This window comes from Schistocerca nitens, chromosome 5, assembly GCF_023898315.1.
Source record: "Schistocerca nitens isolate TAMUIC-IGC-003100 chromosome 5, iqSchNite1.1, whole genome shotgun sequence".
NCBI classification, from domain to species: Eukaryota; Metazoa; Arthropoda; class Insecta; order Orthoptera; family Acrididae; genus Schistocerca; species Schistocerca nitens.
In genome coordinates, this window is record NC_064618.1 from 557624670 (window position 1) to 557648696 (window position 24027).

At 39.6% G+C, this 24027-nt stretch overlaps 1 protein-coding gene across 1 annotated transcript in view; it reads left to right on the plus strand.

Annotated features, from left to right (window-relative positions):
• LOC126259677 (anaphase-promoting complex subunit 5) overlaps nucleotides 1–24027 on the plus strand; it is a 150916-nt gene that overhangs the window by 113940 nt on the left and 12949 nt on the right. The window contains exons 9-11 of the mRNA XM_049956630.1: nucleotides 3103–3339; nucleotides 3448–3641; nucleotides 8927–9191. Coding sequence (XP_049812587.1) covers nucleotides 3103–3339; nucleotides 3448–3641; nucleotides 8927–9191 — 696 coding nt within the window. The remainder of the gene's footprint in view (nucleotides 1–3102; nucleotides 3340–3447; nucleotides 3642–8926; nucleotides 9192–24027) is intronic.

Consider the following 24027-nt stretch of genomic DNA (forward strand, 5'->3'; position numbering starts at 1 on the left):
TCAGTAGACCTTAATTTTGTTGACCTTGAATATGTATTCTTGCTTCCTCCTTTGTCTCACTTCCTTTTGTCCCTTCATGTTAAGGTTGGTTATAGATGCTAAGTTTTGGTGCATAAATTCAATATTTGATAGAGCAAATCTTGGTCCATCACTTTTCCATGATGTCAGACTCTTTTATTAGATCTTTCATTAACTCAAATGCTTTGGCTTCTGGGCAGACTAGTTAAACAGCTGCATATGTTGTTGTACAGTGTATAGATTATAGTTACTGATTCATGCAACAATATGTAACATACACCAAAAGTGGTTATCTATTTGCCAGTATTCCAACAATTTCATTCTCCCCGCACAGTCTGGTGTTGAAGAAAATGAGAAACTGCCCAGTAAATGTGGTTTGGTATGAAACTAGTTCACATTAACAATGAACATAAATTCCTGAAATTTTTAATTCCTCATTCAAAGAATATTCTGAGACACAATGCGTATTGGTTGTCTGTAGTGTCAAACGGTGTACAGTGGCTCAACTTTAACGTTTTATTCCTTTCATCTATTTTATTACACACTGCTAAATTATTGAGTCACATCAGTGGGCTTCTGTAGATTTGTTTTAACTAAACTAACATAAAGATATTTGCAACTACTGCTCACCTTAAAAATAAAGAAGTGAATGGCAGATGGACAAACGAATGAGATGGCAGATGGACAAACGAATGAGATGTGATGTCATCCTTCAAAGTAGAAACTTTACATGCACAGACATACACTCACATTTTGGATAGAACAACTTCAGTCATGCACTGCTATAGGACTCACGTGCATATACTGGGGCAAATTCCTGGTCTAAAGAGAGCCTGAGCAGCCATCTCACTTTTGATATCGTGAGGGTTTTCCACACTGCGATGGAATACATAGGGCCCATATCTCCATAACCAATTTTATACGAGACAAAAATTTCATTGTGTGTCTGTTTGCCATTAAAATGTCATCTTAAATGTGGGTGGTGATCTGACCCGTTGAACATTGTATTCCATCCAGTTACTTCTACTATAATAATTTTTGTCACCAGGCTCTCTTCAATCTCGCAGTCCCATGTTGGTCACTGTTAATTGCTATAATTTGGGTTCTGTTTTTGTCATTTGTTATTTGTCAGTTCTTTCTTAGTCAATATAAACTGTTCCCACCTCCGTAAAAGATGTTCACTCTAGCATCTGTGGGGCAGTAACAGGTCAGTGGGTGTTCACTGTACTGCCTCACCCTTTTCCTCACGTGCCTACAGTTTAAACATTTCAGTTTTTCAATTTACATCTTGTATTCCTATAGAATATAATTTTCTTGTCTCTCTGTCTGGTTTGTTTTTTTTTTTTTTTTTTTGCGTTCATGTTTGATCCAGACCATACTTGTTCTTGTTACTGAAGGTATTAGTAAAGCTTATTGTGTTGCTTTCAATATTCAATTCTTCATCGAGCTTAGTGAGCCAGATGTACTGTAAATGGTTTCTAAGTGAATCCCTTAGAATCAACATATATCATCCTGAATCATGTTTATAAACACTTTCTTGCACTTTTTCATTACAAGAGCTTCAGATTCTGCTCACTCCCCTGTTAAGCTACACTCACGTCTTTGCTGTGTGAAAGATTCCAGTTAGTTTCTACCATATGCAAGATACTCAGCAAGCAAAATGTGTTCCTTTCCCTTCCCCACTTCCATTACATAATAAAACCTTTAAATACTTATTTTTGTTAGTGAAATTATTGGTTAAATGCTTTGATGAAATGAAAATTCTAATAAAAAAGTTCTCAGGTTTTATAAATTTTGCTTTTCTTCTGACAATCACTGAAGCAAAATCAATTTCCATTTATAAATTTTGCTTTTCTTCTGGCAAACAGTAAAGCAAAATCAACTTCCATTTACTGTGGCATTACAGTCATTATGCTGTTCATTTATATTTACTCGGTAGTCTTCACAGGCCTGCCCCTCCATCTCGCTAAGTGATTTGTGGGCCATCATCTGCCGCAGCATTTGCTTGAGAAAAGCGCCTTAAGCATAAAAACTCAAATCGAGCATTAGTAACATTAAAAACCAAATTACAAATCATAAGACATTCTTAATTTCTCATTGCCCACCTATAACGTCTAGTGATTGGTGTTTGATTCTCTGTGATCACCTCAGAATTTTCCGCATTGGATGTTCAGGAACTGGACCCACTCAGCCCCATGAAACCAAGTGATAAGCTGCTTAATAAAGTTAGTACTGAAACTGACACTCAAATAGACCAATTGGTGTCATATATATATATATATATATATATATATATATATATATATATATATATATCCCCTCTCTCTCCTCTCTCCATCCATCCCCCCCCCCCCCCCCCCCATTCTTACCATTGCCAACAACCCCGTGTAAGTATTGAATGTTCAGAATTTTTAAAGCTCTGTGGGTCTGTTGCCTCAGAAAATTTCTAGGCTGGCTCGCCCATTGTTACTAACAATAATAAAAGTAATTCAGCTGATGGTGTGATTATTTCACAGTTATTGGGAATTTCTGATAATAAAGTTCGCCTCCTCTTTCAGAAATTCCTATCCACTGTAAACTGATGATGTCATCTTACTTATTTATAAAAGGTGTACATTATCCCACAATTCTCTCTCCCTTCTTGTACTCCCCTGGATGTCATTGTACATCATTGCTACTTGTAATTCAGCCAATTTCCGAAGTCCTCCTGCATCTAGTTAAAAATCAGTTCTGTACATATTTCCTGGTATTCTGTTTGTTATATACCCCAATAATAGACATAATTATTTTACATATCCATCTGAAACCCATTGTTAAAAAATAAAAATAAAAAATCTCTGTGCAGTATCAAAAGCTTAAAAAGAAGTTTGTGTAATTTTCTTGTCTGAAAACAAACAAGAAATCGTTGTGACCTCTGCTTTTTAATGTTTCTGTCTGCCATTCAGTGGTGTTTCCATTCTTTGATTGATTCACCTAGTTACTAATGGTGTTAATAAGTCTGTGTTATTGTAAGCACCTTCTTTTAATATAAGTTCAATATATTCCAAAGGAAAACTTTTTTTTGTTTTGTCTAATAATTAACAGCTACTCATGAAAAGTGATGTCCTGAACTATCAACATTCAATCATTGATTTAATAGCAAACAGCTATGCACAGAAAGCTGGACTTTGGTGTCTTTATGGTAAAACTGAAATGACACTAATTTCAAGCCAGCTTCTTTTACATCTGAATATGTCTCATCCAGCCCAAGGCGTTCAGTCTTACAGTGGTGAAGGCACATGTTTGGCAGTCTGCAATGTCATAAATTTTCTCACAGAACAGGTAATTAAATCTCCTTGCTTCTGAAATTTCAGTGCAAAACATATAAGATGCTTTCTTAAACCACTTGCATTAGAATTAACCTACATAACTGTTCAAATATATTTTCAGGGAGAGTATAATGTTGCAACATTACTACTCGATTTTGCCCGTGAAAATTTTCCGCATGAGCCAATATCTCATGCATGGATATTTTCAGAACAAATTTTAACTTTCACACGAGCAATGCACACAGGGAAATGGCAGGAAGCTGAACAGGCTGTTTCTCAATTAGAAGCAGTAAATAAATGGGAAAGCAGACTAAGGTCAGTGATGGTTTAGTTATAGATGAGATTGGTTTGCTAGTGCTTCATTAGACTGAAAGAATATCAATGTGAGACTTTATTTTTAATGATTTCACTACAGTAGTATAAGCCACATTCAATGAGATGTGAGACACCTCATAAAAATAATCTTCCACCCTGTAGCCGCCTGTCATATCCACATGGCATAAGGTAATTCCATTCTAACATTTCCACACTGGGCTTAATGTAGTGAAAACAGTTCAGCAAAGCACTTAGTGCAGTACTGTAGACATAGCAAATGAGCCAGCAGTGTCCCAAATGAAGGTTCATACTGAAGATTGAAACAAGGAAAAAAGAAAGAAAAAAGGCCTTCTGATTGACAGGTAGTAGCAACAGAGGAGTGTGGTGCCATCTGGGTTGCAGCCTGCCATGTGCTTATGATTTGTAACTGCACATACACTGCAGATGAAAAAAAAAAAAAAAATTACTTACAGCATTTTGTTGCCGCCATCTTTGATGGAAATAGGTATTTCAGTACTGAAAGAATGATTTAACATCCCTTTGATGACAAGATTGTTGGAGATGGAGATAGAGGAAGGAAATGGTTCAAATGGCTCTGAGCACTATGGGACTTAACATCTATGGTCATCAGTCCCCTAGAACTTAGAACTACTTAAACCTAACTAACCTAAGGACAGCACACAACACCCAGCCATCACGAGGCAGAGAAAATCCCTGACCCCGCCGGGAATCGAACCCGGGAACCCGGGCGTGGGAAGCGAGAACGCTACCGCACGACCACGAGATGCGGGCAGGAAGGAAATGAATCACATCCTTTTCAAAGGAACCATCCTGTCATTCATCTAAGTGATTTAGAGAAAACATGGAAAACCTTAATCTATATGGCCAGACTAGAATTTGACCTACCAACCTGAATGCTAGTTTAATATCTTACCTCTGCTCCACCTGGCTTGGAAGTTTAGTTGTGGTAATGGTAGTAGGAGCTGAATCTATAACTGCAATGAGTTCATCAGTACTGTAATTATACTGTAGAGGAAAAGAACAACTAAGAGGAGTGTTCAGATACAAACTATAAATGTTTCAAAGCAAAAATAATCTATTAAAATAAGAAAAAAGTATATGAGCACAAGTGAAGTTATGGTACAAAATACTCCACAACTATTGTCATCCATCCGTCACTACAACTGCTATCAGGATCAAATGGAACAATGCATACTCAATGTTATTTTCCACCACACAACCACTCTCCAACATTTTCATTGTTACTTCTATTGTGCATTTCACTTAATTAACACTTTGACATTGTGACACAACGTGCTATAAACTGAGCTGGAGCGATTGTTTTCGAGTGCAGCAGTTCAATTACACGTACTGTGGCATGGAGGCTAATATGGCACTGCAGGTGGTGGTGGCGGCCATGCAGTGGCATGGCCGGGGATATGTGGAACTATCAAATCTGTGCCCACCAGTATATGATATCCCACCCTTCTGGCTATAGTAACAAAGAGATGAATGGCTCTCTAATCTGTGGCTATGTAGATATGCTTTGGAGATAATGTGTGAAAGAAGTCACACTAGGAGCAAATTGAGATGTGTATAACGCGTGTGTGGTGCGGCCCAGCATGCATTTTTGTAACTCGACAGTACTTTGTGGGAGGTGAGGCGGGGAGGGGGAAAGCAATCCTGCTACACGCTCACTTTGGCATGACACATATGGACAGTGGTAGTATTGGCCATCCAAAAATTATAAACTTTCTGTGTATTGATTTTTTATTGTCACTGAGTAGTGTTTTGTTTTTCGCCATTTAAGCACTCCATCTTTTTTCATTAGTTCCTTATATTTTCCAGTTTTTATATATATATATTAGAAAGAAACATTCCACATGGGAAAAATATATTAAAAACAGAGATTCCATGACTTACCAAACGGGAAAGCGCTGGTAGATAGGCACAATAAAAAACACACAAACACACACACAAAATTTCGAGCTTTTGCAACCCCCGGTTGCTTCGTCAGGAAAGAGGGAAGGAGAGGGGAAAGATGAAAGGATGTGAGTTTTAAGGGAGAGGGTAAGGAGTCATTCCAATCCCGGGAGCGGAAAGACTTACCTTAGGGGGGAAAAAGGACAGGTATACACTCGCACACACACACACACCTATCCATCCACACATATACAGACACAAGCAGACATATTTAAAGACCAATATGTCTGCTTGTGTCTGTATATGTGCGGACTCGGGCATATGTGTGTGTGTGCGAGTGTATACCCGTGCCTTTTTTCCCCCTAAGGTAAGTCTTTCCGCTCCCGGGATTGGAATGACTCTTTACCCTCTCCCTTAAAACCCACATCCTTTCATCTTTCCCTCTCCTTCCCTCTTTCCTGATGAAGCAACCATTGGTTGCGAAAGCTAGAATTTTGTGTGTATGATTGTGTTTGTCAAACGCAAACATACACACGGAATTCAAGCTTTCACAACAAACTGTTGCTTCATCAGGAAAGAGGGAAGGAGAGGGAAAGACGAAAGGATAAGGACTCATTCCAATCCCGGGAGTGGAAAGACTTCCCTTGGGGGAAAAAAGGACAGGTATACACTCGCGCACACACACATATATCCATCCGCACATGGACTGTGTATGTGCGGATGGATATGTGTGTGTGTGCGAGTGTATACCTGTCCTATTTTCCCCCTAAGGTAAGTCTTTCCGCTCCCGGGATTGGAATGACTCCTTACCCTCTCCCTTAAAACCCACATCCTTTCGTCTTTCCCTCTTTCCTGATGAAGTAACAGTTTGTTGCGAAAGCTTGAATTTCGTGTGTATGTTTGCGTTTGTTTGTGTGTCTATCGACCTGCCAGCACTTTCGTTCAGCAAGTCACATCATCTTTGTTTTTAGATATATTTTTCCCACGTGGAATGTTTCCCTCTATTATATTCGTATCATTAATTTGAACCCAACAATTACGTTTGTTATTGTCACTGTTGCATTTCGAAATCTTTCCTATCATCTTATTTTCTCTTTCTGTTTTTGCAAGTAGTTTCACTTTGCATTCACCTTCTCCTCTTTAACGAATCTACCATACAATTTTATCCCGCCTATATATACTCAATAATACGTAACCCACTTCCAAATCATAAACAAAAAATTTTTTTCCGCTTTCAACAATACCGCTGCTACAAAATCCACCGTTTCCAGTCCACAAACAGTTCCTTTCAGCTATTAAACAGCCATTTCGGCTAGTTCTAATAACTTTCGCTTTTTTCCCATTTCCGTTTTTCCCACATCACTGATCTTTTTTAGCCGCTTCCCACAGGTTTTAACATCATTATTTCTTCGTCAGACAATTGTTAGCCTCATTTTCACAATCTGCCACCACTAAACCACTCCTTTTAATACATTTACACGCAGTTTTTTCGAAATTTTCCTGAATTGCTCCACCCTTTAACATGTTTTGGCGGCAACACAACCACATAACCTTTGTGCACATCGTTGTCTACCAACCCAAGTTCACCACAGGATCAACATAGCCCAGCTATAACCAACACTTTTTCGCCTTTTTTCACACCAGATCTCCAGTTGCTTTCTAGTTCACCTTATCTTTCGCCATATATTTTTATTTTCCTTTTCATTTCAGCCTCATGTTACACTTTCCACCTTCTAATACCATGTCACCCTCACATCATCCCCACAATGACCCCATTAAGTTTTATTTACATTCCCTCTGCAAACATGCGTTTGCCCTAGCCAGATTACACTCCCATATTTTATTTTCTCAGGCTTGTCTGACATTTGGCATTACCCCCAAAGGGCTCACACTTGAAGTCCCCATCTCCGGCTGTAATTCTTAAAAAAATGGTCTGCTTGTGTCTGTATGTGTGTGGATGGATATGTGCGTGTGTGCGAGTGTATACCTGTCCTTTTTTCCCCCTAAGGTACGTCTTTCCGCTCCCGGGATTGGAATGACTCCTTACCCTCTCCCTTAAAACCCACATCCTTTCGTCTTTCCCTCTCCTTCCCTCTTTCCTGATGAGGCAACAGTTTGTTGCGAAAGCTTGAATTTTGTGTGTATGTTTGTGTTTCTATCGATGTGCCAGCGCTTTCGTTTGGTAAGTCACATCATCTTTATATATATATAGTCTGCTTGTGTCTGTATATATGTGTGTGTGTGTGTGTGTGTGTGTGTGTGTGTGTGTGATGTGTGAGAGAGAGAGAGAGAGAGAGCATGAACTGAATTTGACTGCTGGAATAAAAATGTGCATTTGTTTAATTTGGGGACAACCTATTTTTGTAGAGCAGATCGAGCAGAGTATGGTATGTCATTTTGTTCAAATGTGTTGTGCTCATCTTATGTCACATCCAGATTTAAAAGTGCACTATTGTATAAAGAATTGTAAAACAAGGCTGGTAATTGTTCTGAGTTGTTAAATGACATAGATGCTTGGTATTTGTGGAGAAGGGATGCCAGTTTTATATAAGACGATGGCCATCTTGCCTCTTTTGCACTCTTCTGGACGGAGTTGTAGAGACAAGACCTCTGCTGGTTTGGGTCCTGGTGTAGCTGCCTGTTTTTGGGACTTAAAAGTTTTTCCAAGATGTTGGTCTCAATACTTAGAGATATTCCACAATAGTTCCATGGGACTTAGAAAAGTCTGCAGTGTTGAGGACTCTGATTTTATTCATAAGTAGTTGAGTGAAACTTTGTGGCTTGTTAAGCTGGATCGGACTTTGAATTATTCACACTGAGTTTAACTTCAACTCACTTAGCTAATTGGACTCTGTTGATTTCAATGCCGGTTAATACTTAAGTTTATTAGATTATGTGGTTATCGGACTTACATTCTGTAGTGATAGTGTTGATCTGCCTTTGAAGAATTTTAGCAGTGAGCATTTGTGGCTTTTCTTTTTGTTTTAGTTTTTTATGTATTTTTCATTATGTGTGTTTGCCAACCATTATATTGGAGACTGAAGCTAACTTCATTTCGCTTTACTGTGTAGTGGAGTTTAATCACATGTCTTCATTAAGTATGTGGGATAAATAACTATGAACACCTCTCATCTTGGGGTCTAAATGACATCCTTCCCAGTCTATCCCTCTCCCCTGCCCAAGAAAAGAACTATTAGTTCTGAAAACTACGATAGTTATGCACATTTATATATGTATATTGGCAGTACAGACAGTTCTGCTGAAAGTAAGTAATGGCCAGCAATTCTGTCTCTTAATTTTATAGTATTCTTATAGAAATTTTCTTTTTGATAGAATTAATTATTTTTCAATCAAACTTGCAGGAGGGCAGAACTCCTAGTTGCAAGAGGAGATCTGCCAACAGCTAGCAGATGGTTGTCACATGTTTTAGAACAACCACTACTAACATCAGACTTTGATGAGCCTCGTAGCTGCCCTGCACTCAAAGTTCGTGCATTGATTCTGGCTGCTGAGCTGCAGCCACCAGCAACAGCACTTTCTCTATTGTCTCAAGCAGCTACATCTGCACAAGTGCATTACCTGTCATATCACTCTGCAATCATTGCTTTGCATCTCGCTAATCTTCAGGTATTGTATATTGAGGATGAATCTGAGGACAAGCAGAAATTTATCAGCATGCCAATAGTGTTGTTCATATAATTGAAATCTTGTTTATGTTGTTAGTGTTTGGCACACAGTAATGTAAGCTGTGTGGTAATTCGATGTGCTTTTATTTATATAGCTTATAAAGTTACCACTGTGCATTCTGAAATGGATAAACTTGAATACCACATCATCATAAAATGGTTTTTGTATGGTTTTGATCAAGTTTTACCAGCAACCTGCTGCTTTATTTTTAACAAATAAGAGAGGGTTAACTGAATTAGATACAGACCATACATCTCTGTAAGCGAATCCAAGAGAAAAATTTGCCATATCTCCAACCACAATGAAAATGCTAAGAAAGTGCATGAAATGGTATTAAGTGATTGATGTATGTAGTAGCTCATTGCCTAAACATGTCAGATGGAAAGTACAGTTCATTTTAATTGAAGGATTGACTACGATAAAACTTCATGAAAGATGATGTTGCAGTTGTTCGATGGTAACCAATACCAAATCAAAAGTTTGTTTTTAGCAGTGTTAGAGTCATTTCTAAAATCGAGAATTTTTTAAGTTTTTTATTGTATTTTGGTGCTATGACAGGCCAGCAGTTCATACTAGAAATAAAACTGATACCAAAGCAGTGGTTAGAACCTATTGGCCTTTGAGTGGAAATTTGTTGATGGAAGAGAGACAAGCTATCCAGTGACACCCACACATCTCAGATGGATCATTTTAGCACGCTTTCAAATTATTTGAATTTCATTTCCGTTTTTATGAAAGAATAATGAAATTCAAGATGAAAAAAAGCATGTTATGAGCATAAAAAGATATAATTAACCATTTAAGACTATTTCTGGAAAACAGCCAAATACCTGTTATGGATTGCTATAGAGGCAGCATGGCTTGGTGAGGCAGTGTGGGTCAGTATTTCTGCAGGGGATTTCCAATGACTTGGTGGTTGAGTCCGTACTATGTTGAATTGCTGCATTAAACTGGGCAAAAGGGGGTCCGACACAGCATTAGGACGTTTCTCATGAAGTTCGTCACCTCAGTATATGTTTAAGTTTGTTTTCTTATACATATTAGTCATAATGAGGCATAAATGTTAACTTTTGTGGTAATGCCACCACATTATATTATTTTAAAGAAATATAGTGATGACGAGCAACAGCCACACCGGATGTCAGATGATCAGCTTGTTGTTTGGCAGACATCGACAGGGTTTACACACTGGCCACTAGGAGCACTGTCAAATGCTTTCTACTTGCTGCAGCACGAAGTTCAGCAACATAATATTACACACTTGTCCTCTGGATACAGGTTAATACACGAAGTTAATTTGAAGAGTGTCTGCTTCGCAGGAGAAAAGAGTTTGGCAGGTTCTCGCACAAGAGAACGTCACCGGCAGGAAATCATCCCAGTACCTCTTGTCATTAAAGGAGCAAGGCTGATGCATGCGTGGTGCCCAATTTGTTACTGTGTACATTTTAGAGTAGGTATCTGCCAGCAAGGGTGAAGGCCACTATAGCATTACAAACAGAGATGTCACTCGATGCCGTAACAGATCTGGCACACAGGATTCAGAACACAATCATACAGACCACCTGTACAGGAAGTATGATGGCATGTAATAGCTCCTCAATGGTAAAATGAGCAGATTATGACAAGTCTTTTGAACAAACTTGACAAGCTGAGTAAGGAGATGGGTGAACTGCTCTACAACCAGAAATATGGAGGACGGTTCGGGAAGATGGAGAAGTTGTATGTCAGCGAACTTCTCAGTAGCCGACTCTTCAGCCTGGACAGACCTGAGTTGGTTCCACAAGAAGTTTGGAGACCAAACACGCAAGTGAACCTCTTCATGTACCTACCTCAGTGGTATAGAACATGTGGAATTAATTGTTCCAGATAGCCAGTCGTCATCCTTGCACCTCTTCCATCACAGACCATAAGACAGGATGCAAGTTTTTGGTGGACACAAGTTCCAACCTAAGTATTTTGCCATGGACCCAGTGACACAAATACCAATCAGCCACCTCGCTTTGTCTTTTGGGCTTAATAATTCAACCATTGCGACATGGACATGGAACGCAACACACTGAGCTAGACCTGACACGTCGATGCTCCATGGTGTGAAATGTCACTGTGTTGGCTTTAACCGAACCAGATTTTTAGCACATTATCGTCTGCTGCTGAACTTTGCCAATGCTCATCTAATAGACAGTGTCACCTGACTATCTGCTGACGGTTTCCATTGGAGCGCGGCAGTACACAACGCCAAATTGATCCAGTCAAAGGGCAGTGGGTACAACGAACCTCTATAACAGTTTCTTGGTATCATATAGAACAGTTTCCTGGCATCACGAAGCCTCCTGGGGTCCCACATAAGGTGTGTCACAACACTGTACATTATATCAACATTGCTGCAGGCCTACTGATTTCATGCAGGCCCAGGCTTCTTACCCCTGACTGATATGCCATTGCCAAAGAATAATTTGATACAAGGTTGAAGGAATGCACCGTTCACCCGTCTAGTGGATCTTGATTGTCCGCCACATTTAGATCAACAGTGAACAATTCAGCATGGTCATGTGGTGATTACTATACCCTGAATATTACGACAATACAGGATCACCACACTGGTTCTCTGTTGAGATATTATAATTGTGTATAATGTGGGAAAAATGTATTTAGCAAACTAGATTGCACAAAAACATATGCACAGATTGCTGTAACTGAAAGATATATTTGGAAAATGGCTGTTGTAACGCTGTTTGGACTTTTCAAAATGCCCGTTTATAGCATTCGGATTGAGAAATGTTGCTCAAACATGGCTGAGATTTATAGATTCAGTTTTGCAAGGCTTGCAGTGTTGCTTCACATGTCTTGACGATATAATCATTTTTTCAGCAATCCTCAGATGAACACAAACAGGACCTGATTGAGGTACTTAAGCGCTTTGACATATATGGAACAGTGCTGAACACCTCAAAGTATGTTTTTGGCCGGGCAGAGATTACCTTTTTAGGCTATCTCGTTTCATCAGCCAGATCTGCCATTACCAGAGGAAATCAAAGCTGTTTTCAGCATTCCATGGCTGGAAACTGCTAAAAAACTGAAGATTCCATGGAGTTCTTAACTTTTATTGACATTGACCGCATCATGTGGCAGAATTCAGAGCGTCTTACTGCTCCATTAGCTGGTCCTAAGATTAAAGGCAAAACGTGAGTGTTTTCGAAGCAGATAAGAAAATTATAGCAGATGCATCTTTTCTTGCTCCTCCAACTTCAGAAACACCTCCCTTGCTCGTAGCAGCACTATCCAAACAGCAGTCAGTATTGAATGGCAACATTATGTAGACAAGACCTGGCAGGCTCCTGCATTCTTTTCACTAAAACACTCTGCGGCTCAGCAACAATGGAGTGCTATTGGCAATTGGCAGTTTACGAATCCATTAAACAATTGGAAGTGAGAGATTTCATTATTTATACAAACTATCAACACCTAACGTGTGCCTTTCAGCAAAATGATAATGAATGTTCCCCGAGACAAAACAGTCAGCTAGAATTCAGAGCACATATATATATCAGGAATTGCCACTGTAGTGGCAGACTGCCTGTCCTGGGTGAGCAGTATCATGAAGACAGGGGACTTAAGGCAGATAGCTCAAGCACAAGATTCTGACCGGGAATTCCAGGATTTTTTAAAAGATACTACATCTGGTCTTCAACTTAAGCTTGTTGATGGTCCAGCCTCAAATGAGAAGTTGTACTGCAAGATTTTGTATGGGAAAACTCACTCATTCATTCCTTTGGTGCTGTGCAAGCAAGTCTTTGAAAGATTACATAACTTATGCCACCCCAGCGTGAGGGCAACAATTAAACTAGTAGCTAGCAATTTTGTGTGGCCTGGAATACAAAAGGATTGTTGAACCTGGCTCCCATATGCATACAGTTCCAGTGCAGCAGGGAATCTTGCCATGTTCCTGTGCCGATAGGAAATTTTCCAGAACAGCAGCATGATTTGCATATGTTCATTTTGATGTAATAAGTCCACAGCCTCCTTCAGTTGGACAACATTACCTACTGACAGTAACAGACCTTTTTACATGTTGGGCAGAAGCCATACCAGTGGATAACATTTCTAATGAGACATTAGCCACTGCACTTGTGTTGCGCTGGATCTCTCATTTTGGGAGCCAACTCCACATAACGACAGAAGACAGCAGTTCAAAACCACTCTATTTGCCCAACTGACTAATTTCACAGCACTATCCGCCACAGAAGAAGTTACCACCCTGACAGTAATGGAATGCTAGGTGCTGGCACCTGTCGCTTAAAGCCGCGCTATTGTGCCATGAATCAAAATGGGCATCTGCCTTACCATTGGTTTTGCTCGTGCTACACAATGTGTGCAAACTGTAGCTGGATGTCTCACCAGCAGAGCTATTACATGAGGAAGTCCTACAGCTTCCCAGTGAGCTCACCCATCCACGTGCATTTTTGATGGACAGCACTAATACACCAGAATTCACCACCCACCTCAGAGAAAGGATTATGCAGATCTGGCCACGACAAGCATCATGCTTTTGTACTCCACAATCCTTCAGACATTGAGAGTTATTTTACTGTACACATGTAATGTTGCGAACAAACTGCCGCTGACACCTGGTACCCTTCACTTCATTAACGGAGGTGAAAAAACACTCGAAATCCTTGTAAACAGCAAGATGAACACTGTTCCCATTGACAGAGTAAAGCCACCAGCATTTGCCATACGAGGATGTTCACACCCACATCTCCCAACCAGAAGAAACCTCTACCTGTCACCAAGCAGCCTCCACCAGAACCTTCACCGACTCTGACTCAGTGTCAATTGCATTGTGGATGACAGGTACACTTCCTGCTGCAGTTCATGGGTGGCACTCAGGCATCAATTGAGGACATTGCTCCGCTTTCCCAAAGGAAGCTGTGTAGTGATAACGAGTGACAGCCATGGCTTTCCTTGTTTATTCATTTATTTGGTTACCTAGCAAACAAGACTTGATTGCATATGTTTTCATGTTAGAGAGTATATTATTTTTTCTAGTTATCATGTTGAATGTGAAGTGTTATTTCAAGCCACACATTCATTCTTATCTGATTGTCACCACAACTAAAGCACAATATTGAGTTTGCAAGTCTAACAACCTGCGGTTTTGTCACTGAAATAATGGGCAGTTTTGCCCAGGGAATATTCACCAAGTTTGAAAGTGAGTGAGCTCATTTGTTTCCTTGCTATGGTGCTCATTTCTACCTTGAAACCTACATTGTCTCACGTGTTGTGATACCACCAGAGTAGTCTTATGCTCTGTCTGAACAGTAATTTAACTGTATCTGGACCTGAACTCTTCTGAACCAGTCAGAAGTAAAAGAAAATTATATATGTGCTAGCAGCCCTGCAATCATCTGTGCTAATTATTTCTAATTTGGCCTGTTATGTGCTAATATTAAGAGTATTTGCATCTGGCAATTCAGGAATAATCTTCTATAATTATTATTTTACAAAAGAATTTGGTTAGGTTTCTGTTCCTTGTATCAGAAATCAGGTGTCAACTTACTGAGAGTACTTATTTGTTGTTAATGTACAGACTTTGGGCGAAAAATATGGACTTAAGCAACTTACTTATGCTCAGATAATTTTTATTATATGGAGATCACCACTAATTACTATAAACATTCACAATACTGTAAAAAAAATTTTTTATGGGTCTGTGACAGTATTTTCAGTGTGTAAAAAATTGAAGTTTTGCACATTTAACAGTATGGTCACAGATCCAGAAGAATTTTATTGACTGTGACAGACGCTACAGAAGGCTATGCTTCCATTCACATTACTGGTTTCAGCATGTTAACTGCCACGTTCAGATGTATCAATAATCCACAATTAGTTTAGTCTTGATCTACAAACACTAGTTACATGCACACTGAACATCAACATTATTTAAATAAAAAATATTTTTAAAGTAAGATGATTTTGAAACAAACCAAAATGTATAAAATAATTTCTCCTAGCCCCATACAAATTACTAACACCATGCAGATAGACCTAAAAATTTGTGGCTGTGAATTTTTAATAGCTGTGACACTACTTGTTAAATATCAAATAAAAAACGCAGGGTGTGTGCAATAGGTAACTGCTCCATGAATAGGTCACCTAAGTCACTAAGAATTTTAGTGCACTGCAAATGACATGAACTGTTGTTTGATTTTTCTTAACAGCAGCTACTCTCTATACTCCTTACTATTATTATCTGTTGCATACATTCCACACTTTTCTTTTTAAGTTTTAAGGTCTTGTCGGTACAGAACTCTGTGTTTGTGAATTTTTAATAGCTATTTGTATGGGGTTAGTACACAGTGGGGCTAGGACAAATTATTCTACACTTTTTAGTCCATTTCAAAAACATATTGTATTAAAAAGGATTTTTAATTAATTGAATATTTTTCTGCATTTTAGTCTTGTGTGTGTGAAATTTTTCATTCGATTTCAAACATTTTTATGAGATTACTGCAGCATATGTGGTACATTTCAGAGTTATTTCAGTTTTTCACATGAGTGAACCAATATACTGTTTCCTCCTACTTGTATTTTCCAAAAAGACCATGAAAGTAAAAATGAGAGAGATTGTAGCTCACAGGGTGTCTTACTAGCAATCCTTATTACCATGAAACTTTCATGACTGGAACAGGAAAAGAGGGAAATAGCAGCAGTACACAGAGTAACCTCTGAAAACAATCAGTTATTGACAAATTATTTAACTGGATAGATTTTTAAAAAACATACTCACCTAGTGGCAGCAGCTTTCGGAGCCAGTAGCTCCTTCTTCGGCAGAAGGGCTGAAGGGGAAGGAAGAGGGGTGAAGGAAAAGGATTGGAGAGGCCCAGGAAAAGGGGTAGATTTCGGGAAAGTCACCCAGAACCACTGTACAGGATGAGAAGGAAAGCTTTTGGTGCTATGTTGAAAGTCTCGAGTTTCAGGCTTATCAGAAAGTAAGTTCAAATCAACTGCAAAACTTGTTCTGAAGAAACGGATAAAAAATGACCCAATAAAAACTTGTTGAAAAATAGTACAAAATATGTCAATAAAATGTGCATTCATTGTGCCGTCACATGCAAAAGAGACTGAAATGAAAATATTTTTGTTTTCCCTAAAAAGGTTTTAAGAAGAGGGGAGGGGGCGGCAATAGCTCCATTTCTTTCCTTAAAAGTTTTTGGCTAGTGGTATCCAATACATACACAGTTGTGTACCTCAATCTATCCATTGCAAACGATGATCATGAAAGATGTTTTCAGTTACTGGAAATGTAAATGTCAAATTATGAATTGCATAGACTTCAACACAAGTATTGAATTCTAAATTCTCTTGATTTTCAGTGTGTTCCTCCATTGGTGCCAATCAAAAAATTTTGAAGATGGTGAATATTGTATGTGTGCTTGTTGACTGAGACATACTTCAGTGCCCACCATTTCTATGTGGCTGCCCCAGATATTTGATGATGTAGAGGAGTACCTTTGACAGCATTATTTTACCATAAATAGAGGCACATGGGTAAATTTTCTGTTGTCATTTCAATTACTGCTTTATAAGCTATTGAATGTGGAATAGTATTTAATGTTTCATCAGATCCCAGACAAATATTTCATGCTAAAAACAAGCAGCAGTACATCCTTTGTGCATGAAGAATGTTAGTCAAAAACGGAGTAATTAATCTTCAGGTAAGGGAAGGAGTAACTTATAGTTGAGGCATTGAATGGGTAGCCAGCAGATACTTAAAAAAATTGAAAATGTTGAGTTTTCAGGCAGTATACTTCTTTAAAGCCCGCACGTGCTTCCTCTCTCTCTTTCTCTCTCTCCCTCCCTCCCTCCCTCCCTCCCTCCCTCAACCACACACACACCTATATTATCTCAGTACTACATTGCAATGAGGGGGGGTAAAGATTTGAGGGGAAGGAGACTGATGGCTGAGAGGTAGTAAGGAAGTAAGATTGCAATTTGAAAGGGGGGATGGGGGAGGTGGGATTGGGGTGGCAGGGGTTGTGAAGCAGTCATTAAAGTTCAGCATGTTGTGTTCAGCAGTGTGTCCTGCCACTGCGTCATCTTTGATTGTGGCAGAGGTCTTTCATTCAGGTGGATGGCAATTTGTGTTCATACTCACATAAAGAACAGTGTGGGGTGGCAGGTCTGTTACTTCATTTGTTGACTTCATTAAATATAGATGTAGATTCAATATGTGAATATGCCATAAGAGCTTGTAAATTAAACAATGGAAAATCCAGGATAGTGTGTAACAATATTACGAGGAATATTAGAGAAATCTTTCCTAAACACCCAGAATGCCAAACCTCTCACTTGGTTCAGATTCGTTGAGGACATCTTCATGATCTGGATCAAGGTTGAGGATGTCCTATCCACATTCCTCCAGAACCTCAACACCACCTCTCCCATTCGCTTCATGTAGTCCTAGTCAATCCGACAAACCACCTTCCTCGATGTTGACCTTCACCTCAAGGATGGCTACATCAGTACCTCTGTCCATATCAAATCTACCAATCACCAACAATACCTCCACTTTGATAGCTGCCACCCATTCCATACCAAGAAGTCCCTTCCATACAGCCTAGCCACCCGTGGCCATCACAACTGTAGTGACGAGCAGCCCTCTTGAAATGTACCGAAGGTCTCACTGAGGCCTTCACAAACCATAGTTATCTTCCCAGCCTTGTACAAAAACAAATCTCTTGTGCCTTATCTTTCCAGTTACCCACCCCCACCCAAAGTCCCACCATCCGGCCACAGAGGAGCATTCTCCTTGTGGCTCAGTACCACCCAGGATTGGACCAGCTGAATCACATTCTCCACCATGGTTTCAACTACGTTTCGTCTTGCCCTAAAATGAGAAATGTCCTACCCACTATCCTCCTCACTCCTCCCACAGTGGTATTCTGCCACCCACCACACCTACACAGTATCATTGTCCATCCCTAAACAACCCCTGCTCCCAACCCCTTACCTCATAGCTCATATCCCTGCAATAGACCTAGATGCCAGACCTGTCCCATACATCCTCCTGCCACCACATACTCCAGTACGGTCACAAACACCTGTCCCATAAAAGGCAGGGCTACCTGTGAAACCAGTCATATGATTACAAGCTAAGCTGCATCCTCTGTGCTGCAGTCTATGTGGGCATGACAACCAAAAAGCTGTCTGTCTGCAAGAATGGCCACCGACAAACTGTGGCCAAGAAACAGCTGGACCACACTGTTGCTGAGCATGCCGCCCAACACGATGTTCTTCATTTCAATGGCTGCTTCACAGCCCGTGCCATCTGCATCCTTCCCTCCAACACCAGCTTTTCTGAACTGCGCAGATGGCAACTCTCCCTGCAATATTTCCTGTGTTCCTATGACCCTCCTTGCCTCAACCTTCATTAGTCATTGTCATTACCCATCTAGCCCCTTTCCTGTTCCAATTCTAGCACTACACCGCCCTCTATTCCATCAACGCAACCAATAGTTTTACTTCTTTCCTTTCCCACCCTCCTCCCAATCACCTGACTGTATCCATAGATTTTTATAATATGGGTGGATGACTGTTATGATTTTTCCAGTGGAAGCTTAGTGGGCTTTTATCTATTAACTTTCCTTTGTAGTATTGCTGTATCTTTGAAAAATCAATAACCAGCACTGTAATTTTGTACATCCTCATTAATTATTATATTGCATAATGTACTATATTTTCTATACTCAGACTTATTTTTATCTAACAGGTTAAGCTGCTAAGTTTTCCGTTTTTTGTTTGTATTTTTAAATTCGATTTTCCATTTCTTTAAAAGTACAGAAGATAATTTCACCAAACTTTGTACATCTTATTTTTACATAAAAATGCAGCTTTGTATCTCTCTCCCTTGGTGGATGTGAATATATTTTTATTTGTGTATAAACTACATATTGGATTTGGCTCAAACTTAGTATTTCATACATCTGCATCATCCTACACTATTCTATGAACATATTATAAAATTCTACCAATATTTAATTTCTGTCTTACACAGCGGTGTAATTTTTTCTCTGCTATGAGTACATACAGTGCCTCTGCATGACCTCGAGGCAGGGTAGGTGAGTAAGGGAAGTACCTCTCTCCTGCTCACTGACCACCGTTTCTGTGCGGTAAAATTGGTTGCTTTCCCACAGCTCTGTAGAAATTAAGAGCACCAGTGAGACATGACATGACAGCTTTCGCACATGTGACTTGCTCTGATAGTACATATAATTCCTGTGATGGATATGGAATAAAATGAGCTATGTGGATGCATAGGAATGAACTTGCACTTGGGTCTTCCACTGAGATGTGACCCATGTGGCAAGGGATTTGGAGTAAGTGTAGCATAGGGCTGATCCAGGATATTTCATCGATTGGGTAGGCTGCAGATTAACACTTGTGGAGAGGTGGGAAGTGTTGTGGAAAGAATGTTCATTTCATATTACACATAGCCCTAGCAGTGGATGTGATCAAGTTGTTCCCCAAAGAGCTGTAACTGTGTACCAGTTCTGCTGTGACTTCTGCAACAGCCTTTCATATTATGGGTCTGATCATCAGCCAGTGGTACTCTCCCCCACATCCCCATTGTGATCCTGCTGTCCTGTCCTCAATATCTTCTAACCACCCCTGTCTCGCACCCACTTCCAATCCCCCAACTCCATGGCTTCAGACTCCAGTCCATTAATACACCATTATCTCTTTTCTCAAAGCAGTCTCCCTCCTCCTTTGTTCTCATGACCCAACTCTCTCACCCTCCCCCCCCCCCCCCCAACCTCCCTACCTAAATCATTTTTTTAAATGGAAAGGAGGCCATGTAATCAAATAACATCTGCGTTTTCTGACGGATTCAGTCCTTGTAAACAGATTTGAAGTAGCAGTTGTGGTTCAAAAGTTGCAACACTTTTTTTGTTGCAGGTAACTGCAGATGGCTTTGGCCAAGGAGGAGAGAACTGACGTCATTTTGATGTCTGGAGAACAGAGTTTTCATTTAATAGCGGCAGATTTTAACAACCTGCACCCAGAAAGACCTCCAATTTCACACAACACTGCCAGGTGCTTAATATCCGAATTCCAAGAAACTGGGACTCTAGCCAACTAGGCAGCAAGTGGCTTTCCAAAAACTGCTACTGATGAGACAATCTCAACAATTGTTTTGGCACCCTTCATGTAGAGCCCCGCACTTCAACACACAATGTTTGTCAGCAGAATGTGGAATCAGCCAGTCACTGATCATACAAATCTTTCATTCTTATGAGTGGAATCCATTCAAGATTCAGCTACTCCAGCACCTAGCAGAGAATGACCCATTTTCATTGACAACAACCTAAATTCTCAACGCTACCTGGAAATGCTGCAAGGAGTGGCATTGCCCTTACTTCTGAATAAAGATGGCAGCTTTCCATCTTATTGCCAACAGGATGAGGCTCCACCACATGGAACAGTTGTTTGTCAGTGGTTAGATGGTCAATTTCCTGGTCATTGGGTTGGCAGATGTGGTTCTGTGGAATGGCCACCCAGATCACCTGATTTCACACCAATTGAGTTTTATCTGTGGGGTTGTATAAAGCAGCTTGTATGTGCAGGGAAAATAAGAAACAGACGATATCTCAAGCAAAGCAATGAAGAAGCGCATGCCAGCATTTCTGCGAAAAACCCTCTGCGAGTGCATGATGATTGGATTGAGCACCTTCAAATTTGGTTTGACTGAGAGGGACATCCTTTATGGAAAACAGTCTAGCCTGTAATTCCAACCAAAATGTGCAGTAACTTTTGAACCATAACTGCTACTTCGGATATGTTTGCAGGAAGACTTGTCAGAAAATGCTGATGTCATTTGATATATCACATGACCCCCTTTCCATTAAAACACTTAGATTAAAGATGGTGCTCATGTTCAGTACATACCGTAAAAGATAGACCACATCACCCATTCCTTACTAGAATATTCAGGTTTCCCAATTCCTGCAGGATTTTTGACATAACAGGGTGTACTGCGACTTTTGACTCATCCTGTACAGCTTGTGATAGTGTTTTAAAAGAAATTTCATTAAGACTACAGCCGACTTTGTTTTCAGAAGCCACCATTTAGTCTCATTTGAAACATGCGTAATAAATAACAAAAATTTATAGCACACCAAGTAATAGGATTTCCACATTATGTCTTCCTCCTCCACCACCTCCTTTTTTTTTTCCATGTTGTTCCCATACATTGGGGTTTATGGCCATTAAACACTTCCTGTGGAGGGGATTAACTAACTATTCCTATAAGGTCTGAGTTATTACTGTCTAAAATTATGAAGTTTAGAGCTATTAACAATTATGGAAAGGATTGATTCTACTCCTTGTAAAGAGAACACATTTAGTTGTAGACAAGTACAACAAAAAAGACTGTTACACAATCTTTCGGCCAAAGCCCTCATCAGAAAAGAAAAGTACACACACAGTCACACCTCACACACACGTGGCTGTTCTCTCAGGCTGCTCAGGCAGGCTGGCCTGAGATAGTACTCGTGTGTGTGAGGTATGCTTACTTGCGTGACTGCATGTGTGTGTTCCTTTTCTGATGAAGGCTTTGGCAGAAAACATAATGCGTCACAGTCTCTTCGTTGTACCTATCTGCGGCTTAACATGTCATCTTTACCATGAATAGCGATCTACCCCATCCATGATTGTTGATATTCTAACCTAGACTTTCCATTGTTTAAAGTATAGAAATAAATTAACAACTGGTATTGATTTGTAATTATTTCTGATCTGCACTAAACACAAAATTGCAGTGTGTGAGTGTGCCATTAAGTTTTAATGGAGTGTTAGTTGCCGCCACAGCACGCAACTGTTAAAAGTTGCTGTAATCTGTATTAATATTTCTACCCTGCTATTGCTGGTAGTGCCTATAAAGACTGCAATAAACTTGCAACTGTATAGAAAGCTGCTGTTTCTTTTGCAACTGTAAATTGCAGTATTTAACACTAACTAAGTATGCCGACATCATCAAAGAATAACAATTGCATACATGATAGCAGCCTTGTTTACCTTTAACATAGTTACTTGTCATGCCATGAATAGGAGTTATTAATTCAAAGGGCTAATAAAATAAACTTTGAACACCATTCTGAAGCTGTAAAGATTCCAAACTTCTTGTTTTGTGTGGACCTGCAGTTTAAGATCTTAGCATCAGAATACAAAACCAACAAGGTCCTGTTGGAAAACAGGATACTTTGCATTGGTTGGATGAGGATAATGATGTCTAGATTAATGAAACATAACATTTCACATTTTCAGATTTTATTATAAAATTGAATATTCTCATTCAAGTTGAAGAAACCGATGTTCAAGCATATAGACATTCCACACTAACTCAAAAAGATAAACAGCTTGTTTGCACATCAGCTTTTCCGGTATAATAAAATTGTGTATGGTGGGTCAAAGGTTTCAGCACACTACAAAAGGAACTGCCATACGACCTATTTAGTAACTTTTTAGTCATATGCCTTCTATTTTGAATCACGACACAAAGCCAATGATTTTCTGAATTTTTTGTATCGTTCTGTTGTTATCATACATACAAAATCTGGTCGGAACATTAGATGAACAGACAAAATCTAGAAGGAAAAGTATGTTATAAGGGTGAAACTTCCTGCTACTCCAGGTGTGTGTGTGTTCTCTCAATGGAAAAAGAACGAGTTCAAAAGCTAGTGTTAACTATTTCCTATTACATGTTTCTGTGCATGACGCACCAATCCTCTACAATTAAGTGTTTGCTTTTTCTCTTATTTTAAGTATCTTTCCATACAGGACTTTCCATTATTGCTATAAATCTACAAGGAATTTGTTTTTGTGCTTTGAGTTACAGTTACGTTAATTGCTATGTATTTAAAATTAACGTATATTATTAGTTATAAATGCTGTTGCTGCTGCTGTTGCCTTCTGTCGCAGTTTGGTTTTGTGCAGCTCTCCATTTTATCTATGCTTAATGTAGTCAAGCCTTGAATGAAAATGAAATGAAGTCCCATGCTTCTTTACAGAGCGTAGGGGAACGATGCAGGAGACCCACACCGCCTTACTAGGCAAGGTCGTAATGGAGGTGGTTTGCCGTTGCCTTCCTCCGACCGTAATGGGGATGAATGATGATGATGAAGACGACACAGCAACACCCAGTCATCTCAAGGCAGGAAAAATCCCTGACCCCGCTGGGAATCGAACCCGGGACCCCGTGCTTGGGAAGCGAGAACGCTACCGCGAGACCACGAGGGGCGGACAGTCAAGCCTTAGAGTCCCTCTATAATTTTTATCCTGAAAATTTCGTTCCATTAGCAAATTAAACATTACTTGATGCCTCAAGCTGTGTCTATCAACCTGGCCATTTTTTTGTGAAGTTGTGCCATGAAGATCTTTTCTTCCAGTTCAATTCAGCACCTATTCATCTGTTATCTGATCTACCCCTTTGCTCTTCGGGCTGCTGCTGTAACAGCAAGTTTAAAAAGCTTCTGTTCTCGATTTGCTTGTACTGCTTATCATCCACATTTCATTTTAGCGTATTGCTACATGTCTTGCACATAATCTGAGGACGGACTTTGTACCACTAGAAGTTTATTTTCATTGTTAACAAATTCCTCTTTATCAGAAATGCTTTTCTTGTTACTGACAGTCTGCATTTTATGTCCTGTTTACTTTGCCAATCGCAGCTATTTTCTTACTAATTGTAAGAGAGCAAAATTGTGATATCCCCTTGTTG